Source organism: Astyanax mexicanus, chromosome 24 (assembly GCF_023375975.1).
Source record: "Astyanax mexicanus isolate ESR-SI-001 chromosome 24, AstMex3_surface, whole genome shotgun sequence".
Classification (NCBI taxonomy): domain Eukaryota; kingdom Metazoa; phylum Chordata; class Actinopteri; order Characiformes; family Acestrorhamphidae; genus Astyanax; species Astyanax mexicanus.
Window position 1 is genome coordinate 34,192,374 of NC_064431.1, and position 19,479 is coordinate 34,211,852.

The 19,479-nt window shown below is 35.5% G+C and overlaps 1 protein-coding gene across 1 annotated transcript in view; it reads left to right on the forward strand.

The window, feature by feature from the left end:
• The window catches only part of fer1l4 (fer-1 like family member 4), a 53,188-nt gene that overhangs the window by 33,313 nt on the left and 396 nt on the right, over positions 1-19,479 (forward strand). The window contains exons 29-45 of the mRNA XM_049471788.1: positions 113-274; positions 1,498-1,666; positions 2,235-2,344; positions 3,739-3,855; positions 4,213-4,252; positions 5,239-5,342; positions 6,225-6,359; positions 7,069-7,197; positions 8,139-8,266; positions 10,792-10,962; positions 11,817-11,971; positions 12,873-13,054; positions 13,161-13,246; positions 14,018-14,116; positions 15,284-15,525; positions 16,775-17,076; positions 18,740-18,840. Of these exons, the coding sequence (XP_049327745.1) occupies positions 113-274; positions 1,498-1,666; positions 2,235-2,344; positions 3,739-3,855; positions 4,213-4,252; positions 5,239-5,342; positions 6,225-6,359; positions 7,069-7,197; positions 8,139-8,266; positions 10,792-10,962; positions 11,817-11,971; positions 12,873-13,054; positions 13,161-13,246; positions 14,018-14,116; positions 15,284-15,525; positions 16,775-17,076; positions 18,740-18,840 (2,432 nt within the window). The remainder of the gene's footprint in view (positions 1-112; positions 275-1,497; positions 1,667-2,234; positions 2,345-3,738; positions 3,856-4,212; positions 4,253-5,238; positions 5,343-6,224; positions 6,360-7,068; positions 7,198-8,138; positions 8,267-10,791; positions 10,963-11,816; positions 11,972-12,872; positions 13,055-13,160; positions 13,247-14,017; positions 14,117-15,283; positions 15,526-16,774; positions 17,077-18,739; positions 18,841-19,479) is intronic.

Here is a 19,479-nt window from a genome sequence, read left to right on the forward strand (position 1 = left end):
TTTGGCGGATTGCTATTGTAACGGTGCAGCTACCTGGACGTGTTCAACAAACAAACGATCCTCAGCAGAGGAAACTGAGCTGCTGGTTGATGCTGGGTTTTGGGTTCTGCAGGTTCTGTATTGGGGTCTGAGGGATCTGAAGCGGGTGAACCTGTTCGAGGTGGAGAAGCCTCAGGTGAGGATGGAGTGCTCGGGGCAGCTGATCGAGTCCGGAGAGATCGAGAGCTACAAACAGGACCCCAACTTTAAAGAGGTCGTCAAACACTTCGACGTGGTGAGAAATGATGCTGTTAAATTTATGACTAACTGTTCAATAATGCATGTAGTACATAAGACCAATTGGTACTTTTGGTACTCAGTCAGTGTGGACAGTGTGCCAAATCCTGCTGGAAAATGAAATCCGCATCTCTATAAAAGTTGTTTTCAGCAGAGGGAAGCTGTAAGATATGAAGTGCTGTAAGATTTTGTGGGAAAACAAAACTGCACTGACTTTAGACTTGATAATAAAACACAGTGGATCAACACCAGCAGATGACAGACATGTCTCTCCAAACAAACCATCACTGATTGGTGGAAACTTCACTCTAGACCTCGAGCAGTTTGGACTGTATGTTTCTCCACTCTTCCTCCAGACTCTGCTCCCTTTATTTACTTTAAATAAAATGTAAAATGTACTGATGATCAGTGATGGTTTGGAGAGTCATGTCTGTCATCTGCTGGTGTTGATCCACTGTGTTTTATTATCAAGTCTAAAGTCAGTGCAGTTTTGTTTTCCCACAAAATCTTACAGCACTTCATATCTTACAGCTTCACTCTGCTGAAAACAACCTTTAATGAGATGCAGATTTTATTTTCCAGCAGGATTTGGCTGCACACTGCCCACACTGCTTACCAAAAGTACCAATTGATCTTATATAATATTCAAATTTTCTGAGACACTGATTTTTAGGTTTTTATCGGCTGTAAGCTTCATAATCATCAATAATAAAAGTCTAAATAAACATTTAAAATAGATCACTGTGTGTTTAATACCTCTATATAATATATTAAGAGTTTCACATTTTAAAAACTGAATTACTGAAATAAAGTAATTTAACTGTATGATATTGTATCATACAGATAATGATGATTTTTGGAAGATTAACAGTAACAGTTTATTTGGATGATCTGTTATAGATGCCTCGTAGATGTTTAACTATCATTCAGCTAAATGTATATTCAAAAATTAAACTTAATTTTCCTTAGTTTAGATTAAGATGTAACATTTTTTTGTATTATTGACCTGACTTAAACTTAAAGTTAATGTTCACCTCAAATGGCTCATCTTCAAAACACATGACTGGTGCAAAAGTAATGGATACTCAAATAGTGGCTGGTGTCATGGGTTTATTTATGATTTGATGAGGTTCCAAAAAATTTAAAATATCATATTTTGTACTGTAGATTAATTGGAATGAATAATGGATTAAAACTCTGAGTGTGTGTTTATGTGATCAGGAGCTACCTGAGCTGGTGTACCTGCATCCTCCTCTCACTATCTTCGTGTTGGAGCAGCGAGCGTTTGGGCGGATGGTTCTGGTCGGGACCCACGTGGTTCAGAGTCTGATGAACTTCGCTCCAGAGGAGCTGGACGAGTGGAAGGATGAGGAGGAGGAGGAGCCTGAGGGTAAACAAGCTCAATCACTGGGGCAGATGACAATGTTTTTGGAATGATACTGAAGAAAAAAGCAGAAATTGTTTTAAAATAGACTTTTATTTTGAAAGCGTGCCGAAATCTGCACCCCTGCCATGAAAAGCACCCTCTCTCAGAAGCATGTTTCTAAGTTTCCAAGTTAGCTAAAGCAATGATCTCAGCTTTTATCAAGAAGCTCGCGCTCCCGAGAGAGGGGGCTTTTCCTGGCGGGGGTCCTGAATTCATCACAGCAATAACAATATACTGCAATAAAACAACTTCTGGGTAATAGTATTGTCTTGTGAGTAGTTTTTGCTTCTCATAACCTGGATTCGAACATTACTGAAATATTCACTATTCACTGTATACCTGTAACTCTACCTCTTCACTACTTTACTTTAACTGATGCTCTCAAACACTTTATTAAGAGACAAGAAATTCAAGTAATTAACTCTTGATGAGTTCAGCACAGCTGTTAACTGATGCTCTCAAACTTTAATATTAAGAGACAAGAAATTCAGGTAATTTATAAGTAATTAACTCTGTTTTTAACTGATTTCAGAGAAAAAGCCTGTAAAGCGGACGCCGCTGCAGACGGTGGTGAGCATGGACCTGAGAGGACTTCCACTGAAGGACACCAAAATACCCATCAACCCCCTCAACCTCGTTACTGTGAGTCAAAATACATCAATATACATATATTACACACATATATATCATTCAGTGTGTTACTGTAGTAATGTTCTGAATTACAAAAACTATCCCTGTTTATTCAATAATTTAATAATTAACTTCAGAAAACTAGTTAAAATACTTCAGATATGAATCTTTTTTGTGATGTTGAAGAAACAAACCCTATGCTATAGCATACAAACAGGGAATCATGGGAGTTGTAGTTTGAATTGAGTCAGGGAGACATTATTACTGCACAATTATCGAAAAAAAATCATAATCAATATAATTAAAATCATTTAAATGAATCATTCTCTTTCTAAAGACTAAGATTTTAATAATGGGTACCATGGGTAACGCTAGATTGACCCGATTAAATTATATTTATATTAGTGTAAAGTGAAGTTTAAAAGCAGTTGAGTTTTTCAGTGCAGTTTAAAAGTAAAAAAGTTTATTTTAGTGTAGTTTAAAAGTAATTGAGTTTATTTTAGTATAGTTTAAAAGTAAAAAAGTTTATTTTAGTGCAGTTTAAAAGTAATTGAGTTTATTTTAGTATAGTTTAAAAGTAATTGAGTTTATTTTAGTATAGTTTAAAAGTAAAAAAGTTTATTTTAGTGTAGTTTAAAAGTAATTGAGTTTATTTTAGTATAGTTTAAAAGTAAAAAAGTTTATTTTAGTGCAGTTTAAAAGTAATTGAGTTTATTTTAGTGTAGTTTAAAAGTAAAAAAGTTTATTTTAGTGTAGTTTAAAAGTAATTGAGTTTATTTTAGTATAGTTTAAAAGTAATTGAGTTTATTTTAGTGTAGTTTAAAAGTAATTGAGTTTATTTTAGTATAGTTTAAAAGTAAAAAAGTTTATTTTAGTGTAGTTTAAAAGTAATTGAGTTTATTTTAGTATAGTTTAAAAGTAATTGAGTTTATTTTAGTATAGTTTAAAAGTAATTGAGTTTATTTTAGTGTAGTTTAAAAGTAATTGAGTTTATTTTAGTATAGTTTAAAAGTAAAAAAGTTTATTTTAGTATAGTTTAAAAGTAATTGAGTGTATTTTAGTATAGTTTAAAAGTAATTGAGTTTATTTTAGTATAGTTTAAAAGTAATTGAATTTATTTTAGTATAGTTTAAAAGTAATTGAGTTTATTTTAGTATAGTTTTAAAGTAATTGAGTTTATTTTAGTATAGTTTTAAAGTAATTGAGTTTATTTTAGTATAGTTTTAGAGTAATTGAGTTTATTTTAGTATAGTTTAAAAGTAATTGAATTTATTTTAGTATAGTTTAAAAGTAATTGAGTTTATTTTAGTGTAGTTATAAAGTGATTGAGTTCATTTAGTGTAGATTAAAAGTGAAATTAAGGTAAATTGAGACTGAGTTTAAAATAGTTCTGAATAACATTCCAGGCTCCACTAAAAGCAGTGACCAAAAAGGAGGAGGAGCTTGAGGAGGAGGAGCCAGAAAAGGAGGAGCTTGATTGGTGGTCGAAGTATTACGCGTCACTGGCTGAACTGGAAAAAGAGGTAAAATATAAAGCAGTATTTAACTCTGAGTTCACTAATGATCAACATTACTGAATAGATAAAATAGATAAAGTTAAATATTACACACATTTATTTAAATAAAACAGGCTCCGCCCATTTAATCAAGAGGAAGATGGATGATCACAAGCCATCAAACCACCAAACTGAACTGCTTGAATTTTTGCACCAGGAGTAAAGCAGCATAAAGTTATCCAAAAGCAGTGTGTAAGACTGGTGGAGGAGAACATGATGCCAAGATGCATGAAATTAAAACTGTGATTAAAAACCAACCAGGGTTATTCCATATGTATATATATATTTATATATATGGGGTCTGACCGTTTTGTTCTGTTTCAGGAGGACAACGATGATGATCTGGATGATCCTCAGGATGGAGGTTAGAGCACAAAAACCCCATCAGAAAAACACTTTTACATTATAAACTCATTTAAATCTAAAAAACACTCGTGACTAAAACTAATTTAAATGTAAAAACTATTCAATCTAAACTTGAATTTGAATAAATGAAAATTTGTTCCATAAAAGTAGTAAATCATAATGTTTTATTTACTGTCAGAACTTTTACTAACACTTTACTACACAAGGGTAATATTTATCATAACTTATGACAGCAATACACATATTAAATAATAAAAAGATTATGTAATATCTCAACTAATTATTCATTAATAACATGTTAGTTAAGACATTAGTAAACATTACTAAATTTAAAGATTAATAATGTTGTAATTAATAATGAATTCAGACAATATTGATTTGTAAAAAACTGTATTGATTAATAATATCTAATCTAGTTTCAATAAATCATGTGTAATAAGTATTGTTAGTAATGTACGCTCTTTGTAAATCGTTTCCTTTATTTTCACCTGGAACTGATCACTGATCCAAACATAAATTGTAAAATGTACAAAAGATCAATCATTTCTTTGACATTTAAATTGTGTAAAACTTTTAAGATGAATTGACTAATAGAAAAAGATACCTGTAACCTGAAACACCTGGTGTTTCACCTCCACGACACAGGAGGGCGCTCTCTCCCCAGCTCTGCTTTTGTTAATCACAAAGCCGCGTTTATATTAATTACAGCATTTGAGCGGTTCTGTATTTCTCTCTGTTTGTTTCCGTGTTTTGATTAATTTCTGTTTTTTCTACCTCAATTCTTTTTTTAATTGTCCTTTTCTGTTTCGTTTGCCTGTTTTTTCCTGTGTTTGACTTTTATCCAACTATAATAAAGTGAATTCTACTTGAATATTGTGTATTATATTGTTTGCTTGCATGCAAAACCCTAAATATGCATTAAAACCTCTTTGTATTATATGCATTAAAATCCTTAGTGCTATTCTATGTGATTTCTATCTGCAGAAGGAGGAAACTTTCTAATTTCTACTTTAGAGGAGGAGGACGATGCTGTGGTGGTGGAGATAGAGCCTCCAGCGCCGAAGAGGAAGAAGATCTCCACGCTAAAGGTTTACAGAAACTCGTTTATATTATATATGTTTAATGTTACACATTATTTAAGATTTTATCTTTTTCAGTAACACAGACACTGTAAAGTATTGTAGAGCATTGTCTTTATTTATTGAGTATCACAGAATTACAGGATCTTGATTAACATTATCACTGTTGTGCGCAACATATTGTAAAAATATTGTATCATTAGAAGCTCCTTGTGAAGATTAAAAAGAGAAACATCACACACAGCTATGTGTTTTATTATCTTACCTTTATAAAGGTCAGTGTCCAGTTTGATTCATTGTAGCATGGGATCAAACAGAAGCATCACCAAGGCAATGCTACCTTCTCCGATACATGTGAAGTCAGACTCCGCCTCTTTTTGAACCTTTTGAACCGAGCAGCATCACAGCGTTAACGCTCGGAGGAAAGCGCAGCGACTCTGGTGGTTCTGATACATCAGCTCACAGATGCAGCCTTGTGCTGATCCACATCACCCTAGGAGTGATGAGGGGAAAGAGAGAGCGCCATCTACTGTACTGTACTCACCCAGAGAGAGAGCAAGAGAGAGCCAACTGTGCTTTCTCGGGGCTCTGGCAACTGCATAATATATATGACCAGCTGCATGAACGGGATTCGAATCCAGTGATCTTTCAGTCATAGTGAGAGCGAGCGCTTTAGACCGCTGGACCACTTGGAGCCCCGTTACACACGACTTCTGTAATATTTATTGTGTAGATCAATTAGATAAATATTACCATAAACATCAGTCTAAACTTGTAATAATTAGTTATTGATCCTGATCCTGTCTTTTATCTTCCCTCTGATGAACATTACATTGTTACATTGTAAAAAAGGCAGAATATATTTTTAATATTTGTTTGTTTGTGCTTCAGCTTTATAAATCAGAGCTGGAGAACGAGTTCAGTCAGTTTATGGACTGGCTCCACACTTTCCCCATCTACAAAGGTAAAGCCAACCTCGAGGATGAGGACGACGATGACAGCGACAGAATCATGGGCAAATATAAGGTAAAACATGCTTTATCTGTGCTTTAATATAAACTTTATATATGTAGGATAAGTGTTCCTAATAAAGTGCTGGTTGAGTGAATCTACTGTAATATACAGCTCTGGAGAAAATAAGAGACACTTAAAAACAATGAGTTTCTTTGATTTTACCAAATTAAAAACCTCTGGAATATAATCAAGAGGAAGATGGATGATCACAAGCCATCAAACCACCAAACTGAACTGCTTGAATTTTACACCAGGAGTAAAGCAGCATAAAGTTATCCAAAAGCAGTGTGTAAGACTGGTGGAGGAGAACATGATGCCAAGATGCATGAAATTAAAACTGTGATTAAAAAACAACCAGGATTATTCCACCAAATATTGATTATTTCTGAACTCTTAAAACTTTATGAATATGAACTTGTTTTCTTTGCATTATTTGAGGTCTGAAAGCTCTGCATCTTTTTTGTTATTTCAGTCATTTCTCATTTTCTGTAAATAAATGCTCTAAATGAGAATATTTTTATTTGGAATTTGGGAGAAATGTTGTCTGTAGTTTATAGAATAAAACAACAATGTTCATTTTACTCAAACATAAACCTATAAATAGCAAAATCAGAGAAACTGATTCAGAAACTGAAGTGATCTCTTCATTTATTTTTTACAGATCTGTATATAATAATGTGTAATAGTGAACCTGACTGATGTGTTTTTATCTTTATCTCAGGGGTCGTTTCTGATTTACCCGATTTCATCTGAAGAGCAGGAGGAGGAGGAGGACATAGACTTCCAGATCACCAGAGGAATCCCCAAAAACAGCCCAATCAAAGTGCTCACCCGAGTGTATGTGGTGAAGGTGAATAACATACGATTAATATAATTTAATCAAAGATAAGATACAACTTTATTTATCATAAAGGAAATTCATTTGCAGGAGATAAATCCAACAAAATCATTTATAAATAATGAAAAAATAAAAAATAAGTCGAGACCAAGATGTATTTCTATATGTATTCTATATGAGTGATTTTGCATATATTCCAAAACACTACACACTATAGAATAAGGGAGAAAAGTCATATTACATATACAGAAATATCTCAGTTTTCTTAGGGTTATACAGTTTAATAGCACCTTGTAGAAAAGACATCTCTTGTCGGTCTGTTGTACAAATTTCTAATCTTAGAAATAGCTTGTTATCAACAGAAACGGGCATGAAATAATTATTATTTATTTTTATATGGCATCATATATGGTGTAAAGACACACCTGTAATCATTGACATACCTGCCTGAGATGTACAGTATTATATTTAAGCAATAATACATGAGAGGCAGTACTATAACCTGCAATATTGAGCATTTTAGATCAGAACAGCAGTGCTAATATTACACGTTATAGCGCAAATCTCAAGTTTATTATTGTGATATATTTATACCACAGTTTCATTATCACTTATTTTAGTTAATTGAAAGATTTTAAAGAGTTAAAGAGGAGGAGAAAATAGGATCTGATTGGTTATAAAAACTCAGCCAGTTAAAATAGTTCCATTGCTGCTCTGTTTGTTTGTAGCTGTGCTGTTTGGTTTGTAAGCGCTTAATCGTTGCTAGGTTACCTGTACAGCATGTGGTGGAGTAATACAGTAATACATGGAGAGCTTCAGTTAGTTACAGTGCATTACCAGCTGATAACAGTACTCATAGAACGCCTCTCAGCCAATCACATTGCAGGGCCAGATCTAACTGTGGTATATAATTATTGAATTATATTTGTTCTGGTTCTGTTTCTATTATTAAGGCCACTAATCTGGCTCCAGCTGATCCGAATGGGAAGGCTGATCCGTACGTGGTGGTGAAGATCGGACAGCAGCAGCTGGACAGTAAAGAACGCTACATCCCCAAACAGCTCCACCCCGTGTTCGGAGAGTGAGTATAATCAGTATAAACAGTATTATTGTAATAAAAGACTAAACGTTACGTTTCCACTAGCAGTTTATTTTTATTTCAATGCATTTCTCAATGCTCGCTGCATGGGCATGTCTGTGACGTTTTTAAATTTAAAAGAAGCAACAGAAGTAGGCAATTATAAGTTTAATATTTACATTTTTTTAATCAGCCTCACTGTAATCTATAGTATAGTTATATTCATTCATTCATTTAAATTCATATTCTGCCGTTTTTACCTCGTGTGTGTGTGAGGCTCGTGTGTATGTGTGTGAAGTCGCAGCCTGCTTTTCACTGATTGGCTGGATTCAGTGCGGCAGCCGGATTCATTTAAATAAAGTTGAGCTCTGCTGAACTTTTTCACTGGAGAGCGTGGCATTCAACACAACGCAACCCAGCATGCACCGCGGCATGTGGCGGCTCTCTCCATTAAAATGAATAGGATGCATTCAGACTTAAGTGCTGGTGGACACAAACCGTTATGGAACTTTCTAATCTGAAAACAATAACACATTTTTATTTAAGAATAAATATTAATCCTAGGGTTACAGGTGTACAGTGAATAACCCTATTTGAGTAATGTTTTAATCCAGATTAGGAGAAGCAAATTTTTTGTATCCTCAAGTGCAGTCACCGCAAAGATAATCAAAAACATTATAATGATAAAACTGGCACTCATCAGGACCGTCCCAGGAAAGGAAGAGCGAGAGTTTCCTCTGTTGTACAGGATAATGTGGTTGTGGTGTTTTCTGCAGGGTGTTTGAGTGAGTTGTGGTGTTTTCTGCAGGGTGTTTGAGTTGTGGTGTTTTCTGCAGGGTGTTTGAGTTGTGGTGTTTTCTGCAGGGTGTTTGAGTTGTGGTGTTTTCTGCAGGGTGTTTGAGTGAGTTGTGGAGTTTTCTGCAGGGTGTTTAAGTGAGTTGTGGTGTTTTCTGCAGGGTGTTTGAGTTGTGGTGTTTTCTGCAGGGTGTTTAAGTGAGTTGTGGTGTTTTCTGCAGGGTGTTTGAGTGAGTTGTGGAGTTTTCTGCAGGGTGTTTAAGTGAGTTGTGGTGTTTTCTACAGGGTGTTTGAGTGAGTTGTGGTGTTTTCTGCAGGGTGTTTAAGTGAGTTGTGGAGTTTTCTGCAGGGTGTTTGAGTGAGTTGTGGAGTTTTCTGCAGGGTGTTTAAGTGAGTTGTGGTGTTTTCTGCAGGGTGTTTGAGTTGTGGTGTTTTCTGCAGGGTGTTTAAGTGAGTTGTGGTGTTTTCTGCAGGGTGTTTGAGTGAGTTGTGGAGTTTTCTGCAGGGTGTTTAAGTGAGTTGTGGTGTTTTCTGCAGGGTGTTTGAGTTGTGGTGTTTTCTGCAGGGTGTTTAAGTGAGTTGTGGTGTTTTCTGCAGGGTGTTTGAGTGAGTTGTGGTGTTTTCTGCAGGGTGTTTGAGTGAGTTGTGGTGTTTTCTGCAGGGTGTTTGAGTGAGTTGTGGTGTTTTCTGCAGGGTGTTTAAGTGAGTTGTGGTGTTTTCTGCAGGGTGTTTGAGTGAGTTGTGGTGTTTTCTGCAGGGTGTTTGAGTGAGTTGTGGTGTTTTCTGCAGGGTGTTTGAGTGAGTTGTGGTGTTTTCTGCAGGGTGTTTGAGTGAGTTGTGGTGTTTTCTGCAGGGTGTTTAAGTGAGTTGTGGTGTTTTCTGCAGGGTGTTTGAGTGAGTTGTGGTGTTTTCTGCAGGGTGTTTGAGTTGTGGTGTTTTCTGCAGGGTGTTTGAGTGAGTTGTGGTGTTTTCTGCAGGGTGTTTAAGTGAGTTGTGGTGTTTTCTGCAGGGTGTTTGAGTGAGTTGTGGTGTTTTCTGCAGGGTGTTTGAGTGAGTTGTGATGTTTTCTGCAGGGTGTTTAAGTGAGTTGTGGTGTTTTCTGCAGGGTGTTTGAGTTGTGGTGTTTTCTGCAGGGTGTTTAAGTGAGTTGTGGTGTTTTTTGCAGGGTGTTTAAGTGAGTTGTGGTGTTTTCTGCAGGGTGTTTGAGTTGTGGTGTTTTCTGCAGGGTGTTTAAGTGAGTTGTGGTGTTTTCTGCAGGGTGTTTAAGTGAGTTGTGGTGTTTTCTGCAGGGTGTTTAAGTGAGTTGTGGTGTTTTCTGCAGGGTGTTTGAGTGAGTTGTGGTGTTTTTTGCAGGGTGTTTAAGTGAGTTGTGGTGTTTTCTGCAGGGTGTTTAAGTGAGTTGTGGTGTTTTCTGCAGGGTGTTTGAGTGAGTTGTGGTGTTTTTTGCAGGGTGTTTAAGTGAGTTGTGGAGTTTTCTGCAGGGTGTTTGAGTGAGTTGTGGTGTTTTTTGCAGGGTGTTTGAGTTGTGGTGTTTTCTGCAGGGTGTTTAAGTGAGTTGTGGTGTTTTCTGCAGGGTGTTTAAGTGAGTTGTGGTGTTTTCTGCAGGGTGTTTAAGTGAGTTGTGGTGTTTTCTGCAGGGTATTTAAGTGAGTTGTGGTGTTTTCTGCAGGGTGTTTAAGTGAGTTGTGGTGTTTTCTGCAGGGTGTTTGAGTGAGTTGTGGTGTTTTCTGCAGGGTGTTTGAGTTGACCGTATCGTTTCCTCTGGAGACGGAACTGAACATCATCATATTTGATCATGATCTGGTGGGATCAGACGATATGATTGGAGAAACTCGTATCGATCTGGAGAACCGGTTCTACAGCCGCCATCGGGCCGGGTGTGGACTCGCTCTGTACTACGACAAGTGAGTGAACAGTATCTTCATCATCATCATCACAATTCATTACTCTTATCATCTTCATCAGTGTCTTCAGTTATCACTGATTTGTGGTCAGATTGAAAGTAATGAGATATAATCTATAGTAAGAATAATGCAGTATTGCTCATCATTATCCACTTTATATTTATGTAGCAGTTATAGGAGTGTTCACAGTAACAGGTGATGCCATAAATATAAATCTAACATATAAAGTACTTTACATTATTATACTATATATATATATATTACTGTATCAAAATTGGACCAAATGGGTCAACAGCCACCAGACCATTTCTGGAATACTGAATCACTGATTTGAATAAGTTATTTGAATCAGCGTTAGTATTTTGAATCAGTGATTTGATTAGTGTTAGTGTTTAAAATCAGTGTATTGAATCAGTGTTTTGAATCAGATTTTTAAATCATTGTTTGAAACTATATTTTGAATCAGTGATTTTAAGAAGTGATTTGAATCAATGTTAGTGTTTAGAATCATTGTTTTCAATAAGTGTTTGGAATCATTGAATCATTGTTAGTGTTTTAAATCTGTATTTTAACTAATTTCCTTGGATTTTGTACAATCTCTGGTTATTTACTGGACCTTAAGAGCTTAAATGGCAAAAAATGGTATAAAACTAAAATGTTTGATGCGTAGAGTATACTGTAAAAATCTGAGTATAATTTTGCTCTACATAAAATCCAAATGTAGAGATTTATATCTCATAGCAATTTAAAATTATATATTTTTTTCTGTGAGTTTTTATCTGCTGGTGCTGCTGCTCTTTATTTCTCTCTGTGATTATATATTGTAGTTAATGTGATTATTCTGGCGTCTGCAGGGACGGCTATAATAAATGGAGAGATAGCAGGAAACCCTCTGCTATCCTGGCTGATCTGTGCCGTAAAAACGGCATCCCATCCCCCGAGTACAGAGACACGGAGGTGAAGGTTCTCAACAAGATCTTCAAAATACCCAACGAGGCTTTTCCTGAAGGTCTGAGCTTTATTTTATACAGACAAATTAAAAATACTGTCAAACTACTGTTCCACTCACTCTACAGGTAGATGAATCCGTTTAAATCAGTGAATCAGTGGTAGTGTGTCAAATCAGTATGATCCAGTGTTTTATATCAATGTTATGAATCTGTAATTTGAGTCAGTGTTTTGAGTCAGTGTTTTATACCAGTGATATGAGTCAGTGATTTGAATCAGTGATTGTTTGAGTCAGTTTTTCTGAATCAGTTTTTCTGAATCAGTGTTATGAATCAGTGATATGAATCAGTGTTATGAATCAGTGTTTTATACCAGTGATATGAGTCAGTGATTTGAATCAGTGATTGTTTGAGTCAGTTTTTCTGAATCAGTTTTTCTGAATCAGTGTTATGAATCAGTGATATGAATCAGTGTTATGAATCAGTGATATGAATCAGTGTTATGAATCAGTGATATGAATCAGTGTTATAAATCAGTGATATGAATCAGTGTTATAAATCAGTGATATGAATCAGTGTTATGAATCAGTGATATGAATCAGTGTTATGAATCAGTGATATGAATCAGTGTTATGAATCAGTGATATGAATCAGTGTTATGAATCAGTGATATGAATCAGTGTCATGAATCAGAATAATGAATCGGTATTATGAATCAGTGTTTTATATCAGTGTATTGAATCAGTTATATGAATCAGAGTTATGAACCAATATTATGAATCAGTGATTTTTTGAGTCAGTGATATGAATCAGTGTTTTTATCCATGTATTAAATCAGTGAGATTAATCAGTGTTTTATATCAGTGATTTTTTGAGTCAGTGTTTTGAATCATTTTTCTGAATCAGTGATTTGAATCAGTGATATGAATCAGTATTATGAATCTGATATAAATCTGTTCTCAGAGCTGCTGAAGAAGAATAAGAAGACGGAGGAGGACTATGCGGAGATGGATGAGCACCGGGCGCTCAGTGTTCTGCAGCGGTGGGCGGAGATGAGGGAGTTTACTGTGGGGGCGTGTCCTCTGGTTCCGGAGCACGTGGAGGTCCGATCACTGCTGAACCCGGAGAAACCGGGTCTGCCACAGGTTACAGAACACAGATTTTCTAGAGATCTTTTTGAAATCCTGAGTTCTGCTGTAAAATATATTATTATATATATATTATATTAAATATTCTTGTCTTTTTGTGCAGGGGTATCTTCATATGTGGATTGATATGTTTCCTGTGGATGTTCCTCCTCCTCCACCCGTCAATATCAAACCCAGACTTCCTGTTAGGTACCCATCACTTCATTCACTACATCATTCACTACTTTATTCACTATCACACACACAACATAAAGAACCTTCATATTCATTGTTACATTACTCAGAAATTAATATTTGCAGTATTTTAAAGGGGACATTATGAATATTTGAATATTTCTACCTGGGTCTCCACCTTTAAACACTCCAAACACCAAAACAATCCATCTATTCATTTATTTTTTAAAAGAGTTTAGTGTCAAAAATCATTTGCTTCTATGAGCCGTTTGGCTCCGCCTTTGTTATGACATCACAATAAGGAATAATGCATAGAACCACTCTGGCCCCACCCCCTCACCTGTCCACCCCCACCAGAGCCCCGCCCACTAGATCAGTTGAAGAAATGTTTGTTTCACTCTGCTGGTTGAAAACCTCAGACAGTACACAGCAGCAGGATTAGCCAGCAGACTTCTTCTGAAGGAGGGATCTGTACCCACTGTACTTATTCAGCAGATGAGGGAGATGTAAGAACTTTCACTTAAATGAGAATAGAGTTGAGGAGATCTTTATCTTTATTTTTATGTGAGAGTAATTTAGAGTGATAAAGAACTTTATGAACATGTTTTGTGTAGAACACAGACCTACAGTGTTCTAACGAGTAGATTTTTACATTTATTACTCTCTTGTTCCCTCTCTCTCTCTCTCTGTATAACTCTTTATTTCTTTTCTCTCTCTCTCTCTCTCTCTCTCTCTCTCTGTATAACTCTTTATTTCTTTTCTCTCTCTCTCTCTCTCTCTCTGTAGTTATGAGTTGCGGGTGATTATCTGGAACACTGATGACGTGGTGCTGGATGATGTGAATCCGTTCACAGGCGAGCCGTCGAGTGATATCTACGTTAAAGGGTCTGTCACAAACAAACTGATACATAAATAAAACTTTACACAATTCCCAAAGGAGAAAATTTAACTGTGGGTATGTTTGGTTCCTGCAGTTTGCATCTTAACTGTAGTAATAATAAGCGGTGGAACAAAATATTAATATGAAGATGTATCATATCATATCGTTTTCATGCAATACATTAAATTATTGATATGTAGCATCAGATATATTACAACACAGGTGATGTAAAATCATTATCACAACTATCACAACTAAGTATCGCAGATTCACAGTATTGTGATATAATCGTTATAATGATTATGAGTATCGTAGAATCACAGTATCATGATATTATAATTATTGTAATTATGAATATTGCAGAGTCACAGTATTGATATTTTATCATTATTGCTATTATGAGTATCGCAGAATCATAGTACTGTGATTTTATCGGTATTGTGATAAGTTTCACAGAATCAAAGTATAGTGATATTATTGTATCGTGATTAAGTATCGCAAAATCACATTATTGTGATTTTATTGTATTGGGAGTATGAGAATCGCAGGTTCACAGTATCGTGATATCATTGATGAGTATCGCAGGATCACAGTAATGTGATTTTATTGTATTGTGAGTATGAGTACTGCAGAATCATAGTATCGCGATATTGTTATTGCAATTATGAATATCGCAGAATCACAGAATTGCAATATGAATTTTATTGCAATTATGAGTATTACAGTATTGTGATATCATCGTTATCGTAATTATGAGTATCACAGAATCACAGTAGCTCGATATTATTGTATCGTAATTGAGAACTGCATAATCACAGTATTGTGATATAATTGTATCGTAATTAAGTATCGAAGAATGACAATAAACTATTGTATTGTGTGAAACCTAGAACCAAGTAATGATTCATTGCTAAGAACTTATTGTGTTCACACTGAGGGTAAAATCTTATGTTTGCCTCAGATCACATTGTGTAAATCTGAATTATAGTTTGTTTGATAATATCAGAATTTAATCTTATTGTTATATTATGTTTAATCTTATATTAATAGCATGCTTTAGTAAACACAGTGCAGTGACTGCTCTTCATACCTCACACTGCTTTTCTCCTTATCTGTGTGTGATGGTATGTGTTAATGTGTGTGTGTGTGTGTGTGTGTGTGTGTGTGTTCAGCTGGATTAAGGGTCTGGATGATGAGAAGCAGGAGACTGATGTGCATTTTAATTCGCTGACGGGCGAGGGGAACTTCAACTGGCGCTTTGTTTTCCACTTTGACTATCTGCCCACGGAGAAAGAGATCGTCTACAAGAAGAAGGAGTCCATCTTCTCTCTGGAGGAGTCGGAGTTCCGGCAGCACGCCGTCCTCGTCCTGCAGGTCTGGGATTACGACCGGATCGGATCCAACGATTTTCTGGGTGAGATTTATACAGAAAAGCACCTAATAAACCCCGTTTTCACTCCTATATCCTCCTGTCTGGTTTAAACAGCAGCAGAGCTTCTGAATATATCTACACTGATGGGCGTGGTGTTCTGGAAATGAGGTGTGTTCAGGTACATTTCTGGAGTTTTATCTTGTTTATCTTGGTAACAGAAAACACAGGAGCTCCACTGACTGAATACAACCTAGACAGACGCCAACAGTCAGACGTTCATCGCTATCTCGGTAACACAGGCGCTGTGCCGAGCCGAGCGTACACCCCCACTTATTACACACACATGAACACACAGCAGCACAAACCCAACTTTTACATCAACAATAAACAGAATAGTAAATAAAATAACATTGCTGTTCCCGTAAATGAGCTGCTGGAGCTCCTTCACAGCGTCAACCAGCAGCTCAGTTTCCTCTGCTGAGAAGAGTTTGTTGAACACGTCCAGGTAGCTGCACCGTTACAATAGCAATCCACCAAAGACAGAGCTCACCTGATCTACTCTTAAAGAGAATGATGAGCAACAGAGAGACACTCTGATTGGTTTATTATTTCATGTTACACCCAAAATATGATTAACACACCCATAATTAATTAATAGAGAATTAGTACATGACATGTGTTTCGTTTCGAGCCGCACAAGGCTTGTATAATTTTCCTGTCTTTACGATAGCAAAAGCCCTATCTGGACGGGATTATTTTCTCAGGGGGGCGTCTGTGTAAAATATTTCACTCTTCTACTCTCTTTCTACTCTTCTACTCTAGTGATAAAACTCCTGCATCCGGACTGCAATTGTAAAAACAGGAGGACCAGTGATTTTTTTGGATTTAGGCTTTTTTCTCGGTCACATGACATCATCGCAGAGTTCAGTAGCTCCTCCATTTCCACTCACTGTTGTGTTTTTTTTTACGTGGATCTCCGTGGAAACTGTGGCGCGCTCAAAGTCTACAGTAATTACGGTGCGCAGCAGTGGACAAATATCTATTTTATTAAACTCGAGGTAAAGAGATGAAACTCAGAGATGTGCGTCCGGACGGGACTAAAATTACCGGAGGAGCACGGAGTTCAGAGAAAAACAGTAGATAATTCAGCCTGTAATTTTCTCAGAGGACGTCTGAGAAAAACACCTACATGATCGTTCTGGACGGGAATAAAATCACAGAGGATAAAAGAGAAAATACCCCGGAACCCCCTATTTGTGAATAAAGTGTAATCTGTGTATTTGTGCTTCAGGTTCGATCGAGCTGCGGCTGAATGATATGGTTCGAGCGGCGAAATCCTCGGAGCTCTGCAGCGTGAAGATGGCTAAAGAAAAGGCCAGCCCTCGATTCTCCATCTTCCGCAGTAAGAGGATGAAGGGCTGGTGGCCTCTGATCAAACTGAAGAGTCAGGAGGACATCGAGAGGGAGGAGAGAGAGAGAGAGATGGAGAAGAAGAACAAAAAGAAGAAGAAGAAGAAACAGAGCAAGAGGGGAAAGATGAAGCCTGAGGACCTGCAGTTCGTGGACAGCACAGGAAACACCTTCCTGTTAATGGTGATAAAGAGAGCGTTATCATCAGTATAGTATTATATAGTATTATTATAGTATTATATAGTATTATTATAGTATTATATAGTATTATTATAGTATTATATAGTATATTATAGTATATTATAGTATATTATAGTATTTATATAGTATTATTATAGTATTATATAGTATATTATAGTATATTATAGTATTATTATAGTATTATTATAGTATATTATAGTACTATTATAGTATTATATAGTATTATATAGTATTATTATAGTATTATATAGTATTATTATAGTATTATATAGTATATTATAGTATATTATAGTATATTATAGTATTTATATAGTATTATTATAGTATTATATAGTATATTATAGTATATTATAGTATTATTATAGTATTATTATAGTATATTATAGTACTATTATAGTATTATATAGTATTATTATAGTATTATATAGTATATTATAGTATATTATAGTATATTATAGTATTTATATAGTATTATTATAGTATTATATAGTATATTATAGTATATTATAGTATTATTATAGTATTATTATAGTATATTATAGTACTATTATAGTATTATATAGTATTATATAGTATTATATAGTATTATATACTATATTATAGTATATTATAGTATATTATAGTATTATTATAGTATTATATAGTATTATATAGTATTATATAGTATATTACAGTATATATAGTAATATAGTATATTATTTTACTGTTATTACTGTATTCCTCTCAATATAATAATCAATAATCAATGGTGAACTTTAAAGGTACCACTTTAAAATAATACTACCTTTATAAAGGGCTTATAAATGGTTTACAATGAGTTTATTAATGGTTACTAATTAGGTTGTAAATGCCTTAAAAATGATTAATAATCACTTATAACACATACTTAGAAAGGGCAACAATATATAGATGGCTGTAGGTTCACTATTTGGCAAACAACAGGTCTACGTACATTTGTTACATATACATGTGTTATAACTGATTATTATTAACTAATTAGTAACCATTAATAAACTAATTGTAAACCATTTATTAACCCTTTATAAATGTAGTCTTATTTTAAAGTGGTGCCCTTTAAAGTGTTAAACAAACCAAAATACTACTACTGGTTTCTGAGGCTGGTTACTCTTACTCTTCCTTTACTGGGCTGGTCCTGATGAGTGCCAGTTCCATCATCATCATCAAAATTTTTTTGATGGTCTTTTTTGCAGCTGCGCTTGACGATACTTTCAAAGTTCCTGAAATTCTTTTTTCAGATTGATTATTAAAGTAATTTTTTACTTTTCTTTATTTAGTTGAGTAGTTGTTTCTTCTCATAACCTGGATTCGAACATTACTGAAATATTCACTATTCACTGTATACCTGTAACTCTACCTCTTCACTACTTTACTTTAACTGATGCTCTCAAACACTTTATTAAGAGACAAGAAATTCAAGTAATTAACTCTTGATGAGTTCAGCACAGCTGTTAACTGAAAGCCTGAATTCCAGGAGACTCTACCTCATAAAACTGACTGAGAAAATCCAGCAGAGATGTTCAAAACTGATCCTCTAAACAAGAGGAGCTACTTTATAAAGAATGTGTCCAAACTTTTGACTGGTATATATCTGTAATTTACTCTGTAATGTTATTGTGTATCTCAGGGTAAAGTGGAGGCGGAGTTTCAGCTGGTTACGGCTGAAGAAGCTGAGAAGAATCCTGTGGGAAAAGCTCGAAAAGAACCAGAGCCACTGGATAAACCAAAGTAAGAGAACACAACACTTATATGTATTGTGTATATGTATGTTTATATGTGTATAAGTTTATATATTCATATGTATCTCATCATTTACATATTTTTAAATAACGTCGATTTTGGATGCAAAAATGATTTAGCTGTCCCAAAACTTTAGTTCATGTAATATACTCCAAGCCCACTTTACAGATGTCAACCACTCTGCACAGTGCAGCTTGATTTAGAGGGGCGTATCACTGTGTCTTTGCTATCGTAATGACGGGAAAAGTACACCAAGTCATGTACTGATTCTCTTAATTAATCATGGGTGTGGTTAATTTTGGGCATCTCTTGCTCATCATTCTCTTTAATAGTAGAATCAGGTGAGCTCTGACTTTGGCGGATTGCTATTTTAATGGTGCAGCTACCTGGACATCCTGTGGGCAGTGTCCTGTAGGTGGTGTCCTTTATGTAGCAACCTGTGGACAGCGTTCTGTTGGCAGTGTCTTGTTGGTGTTGTCCTGTGGGCAGTGTCCCTTGGGTAGTGTCCCGTAGGTGGTGTCCTGTGGACAGTTTTCTGTGGGCATTGTCCTGTAGGTGGTGTTCTGTAGGCGTCAACCTGTGGACAGTGTTGTATGGGCAGTGTCCTGTGAGCAGTGTCCTGTAGGT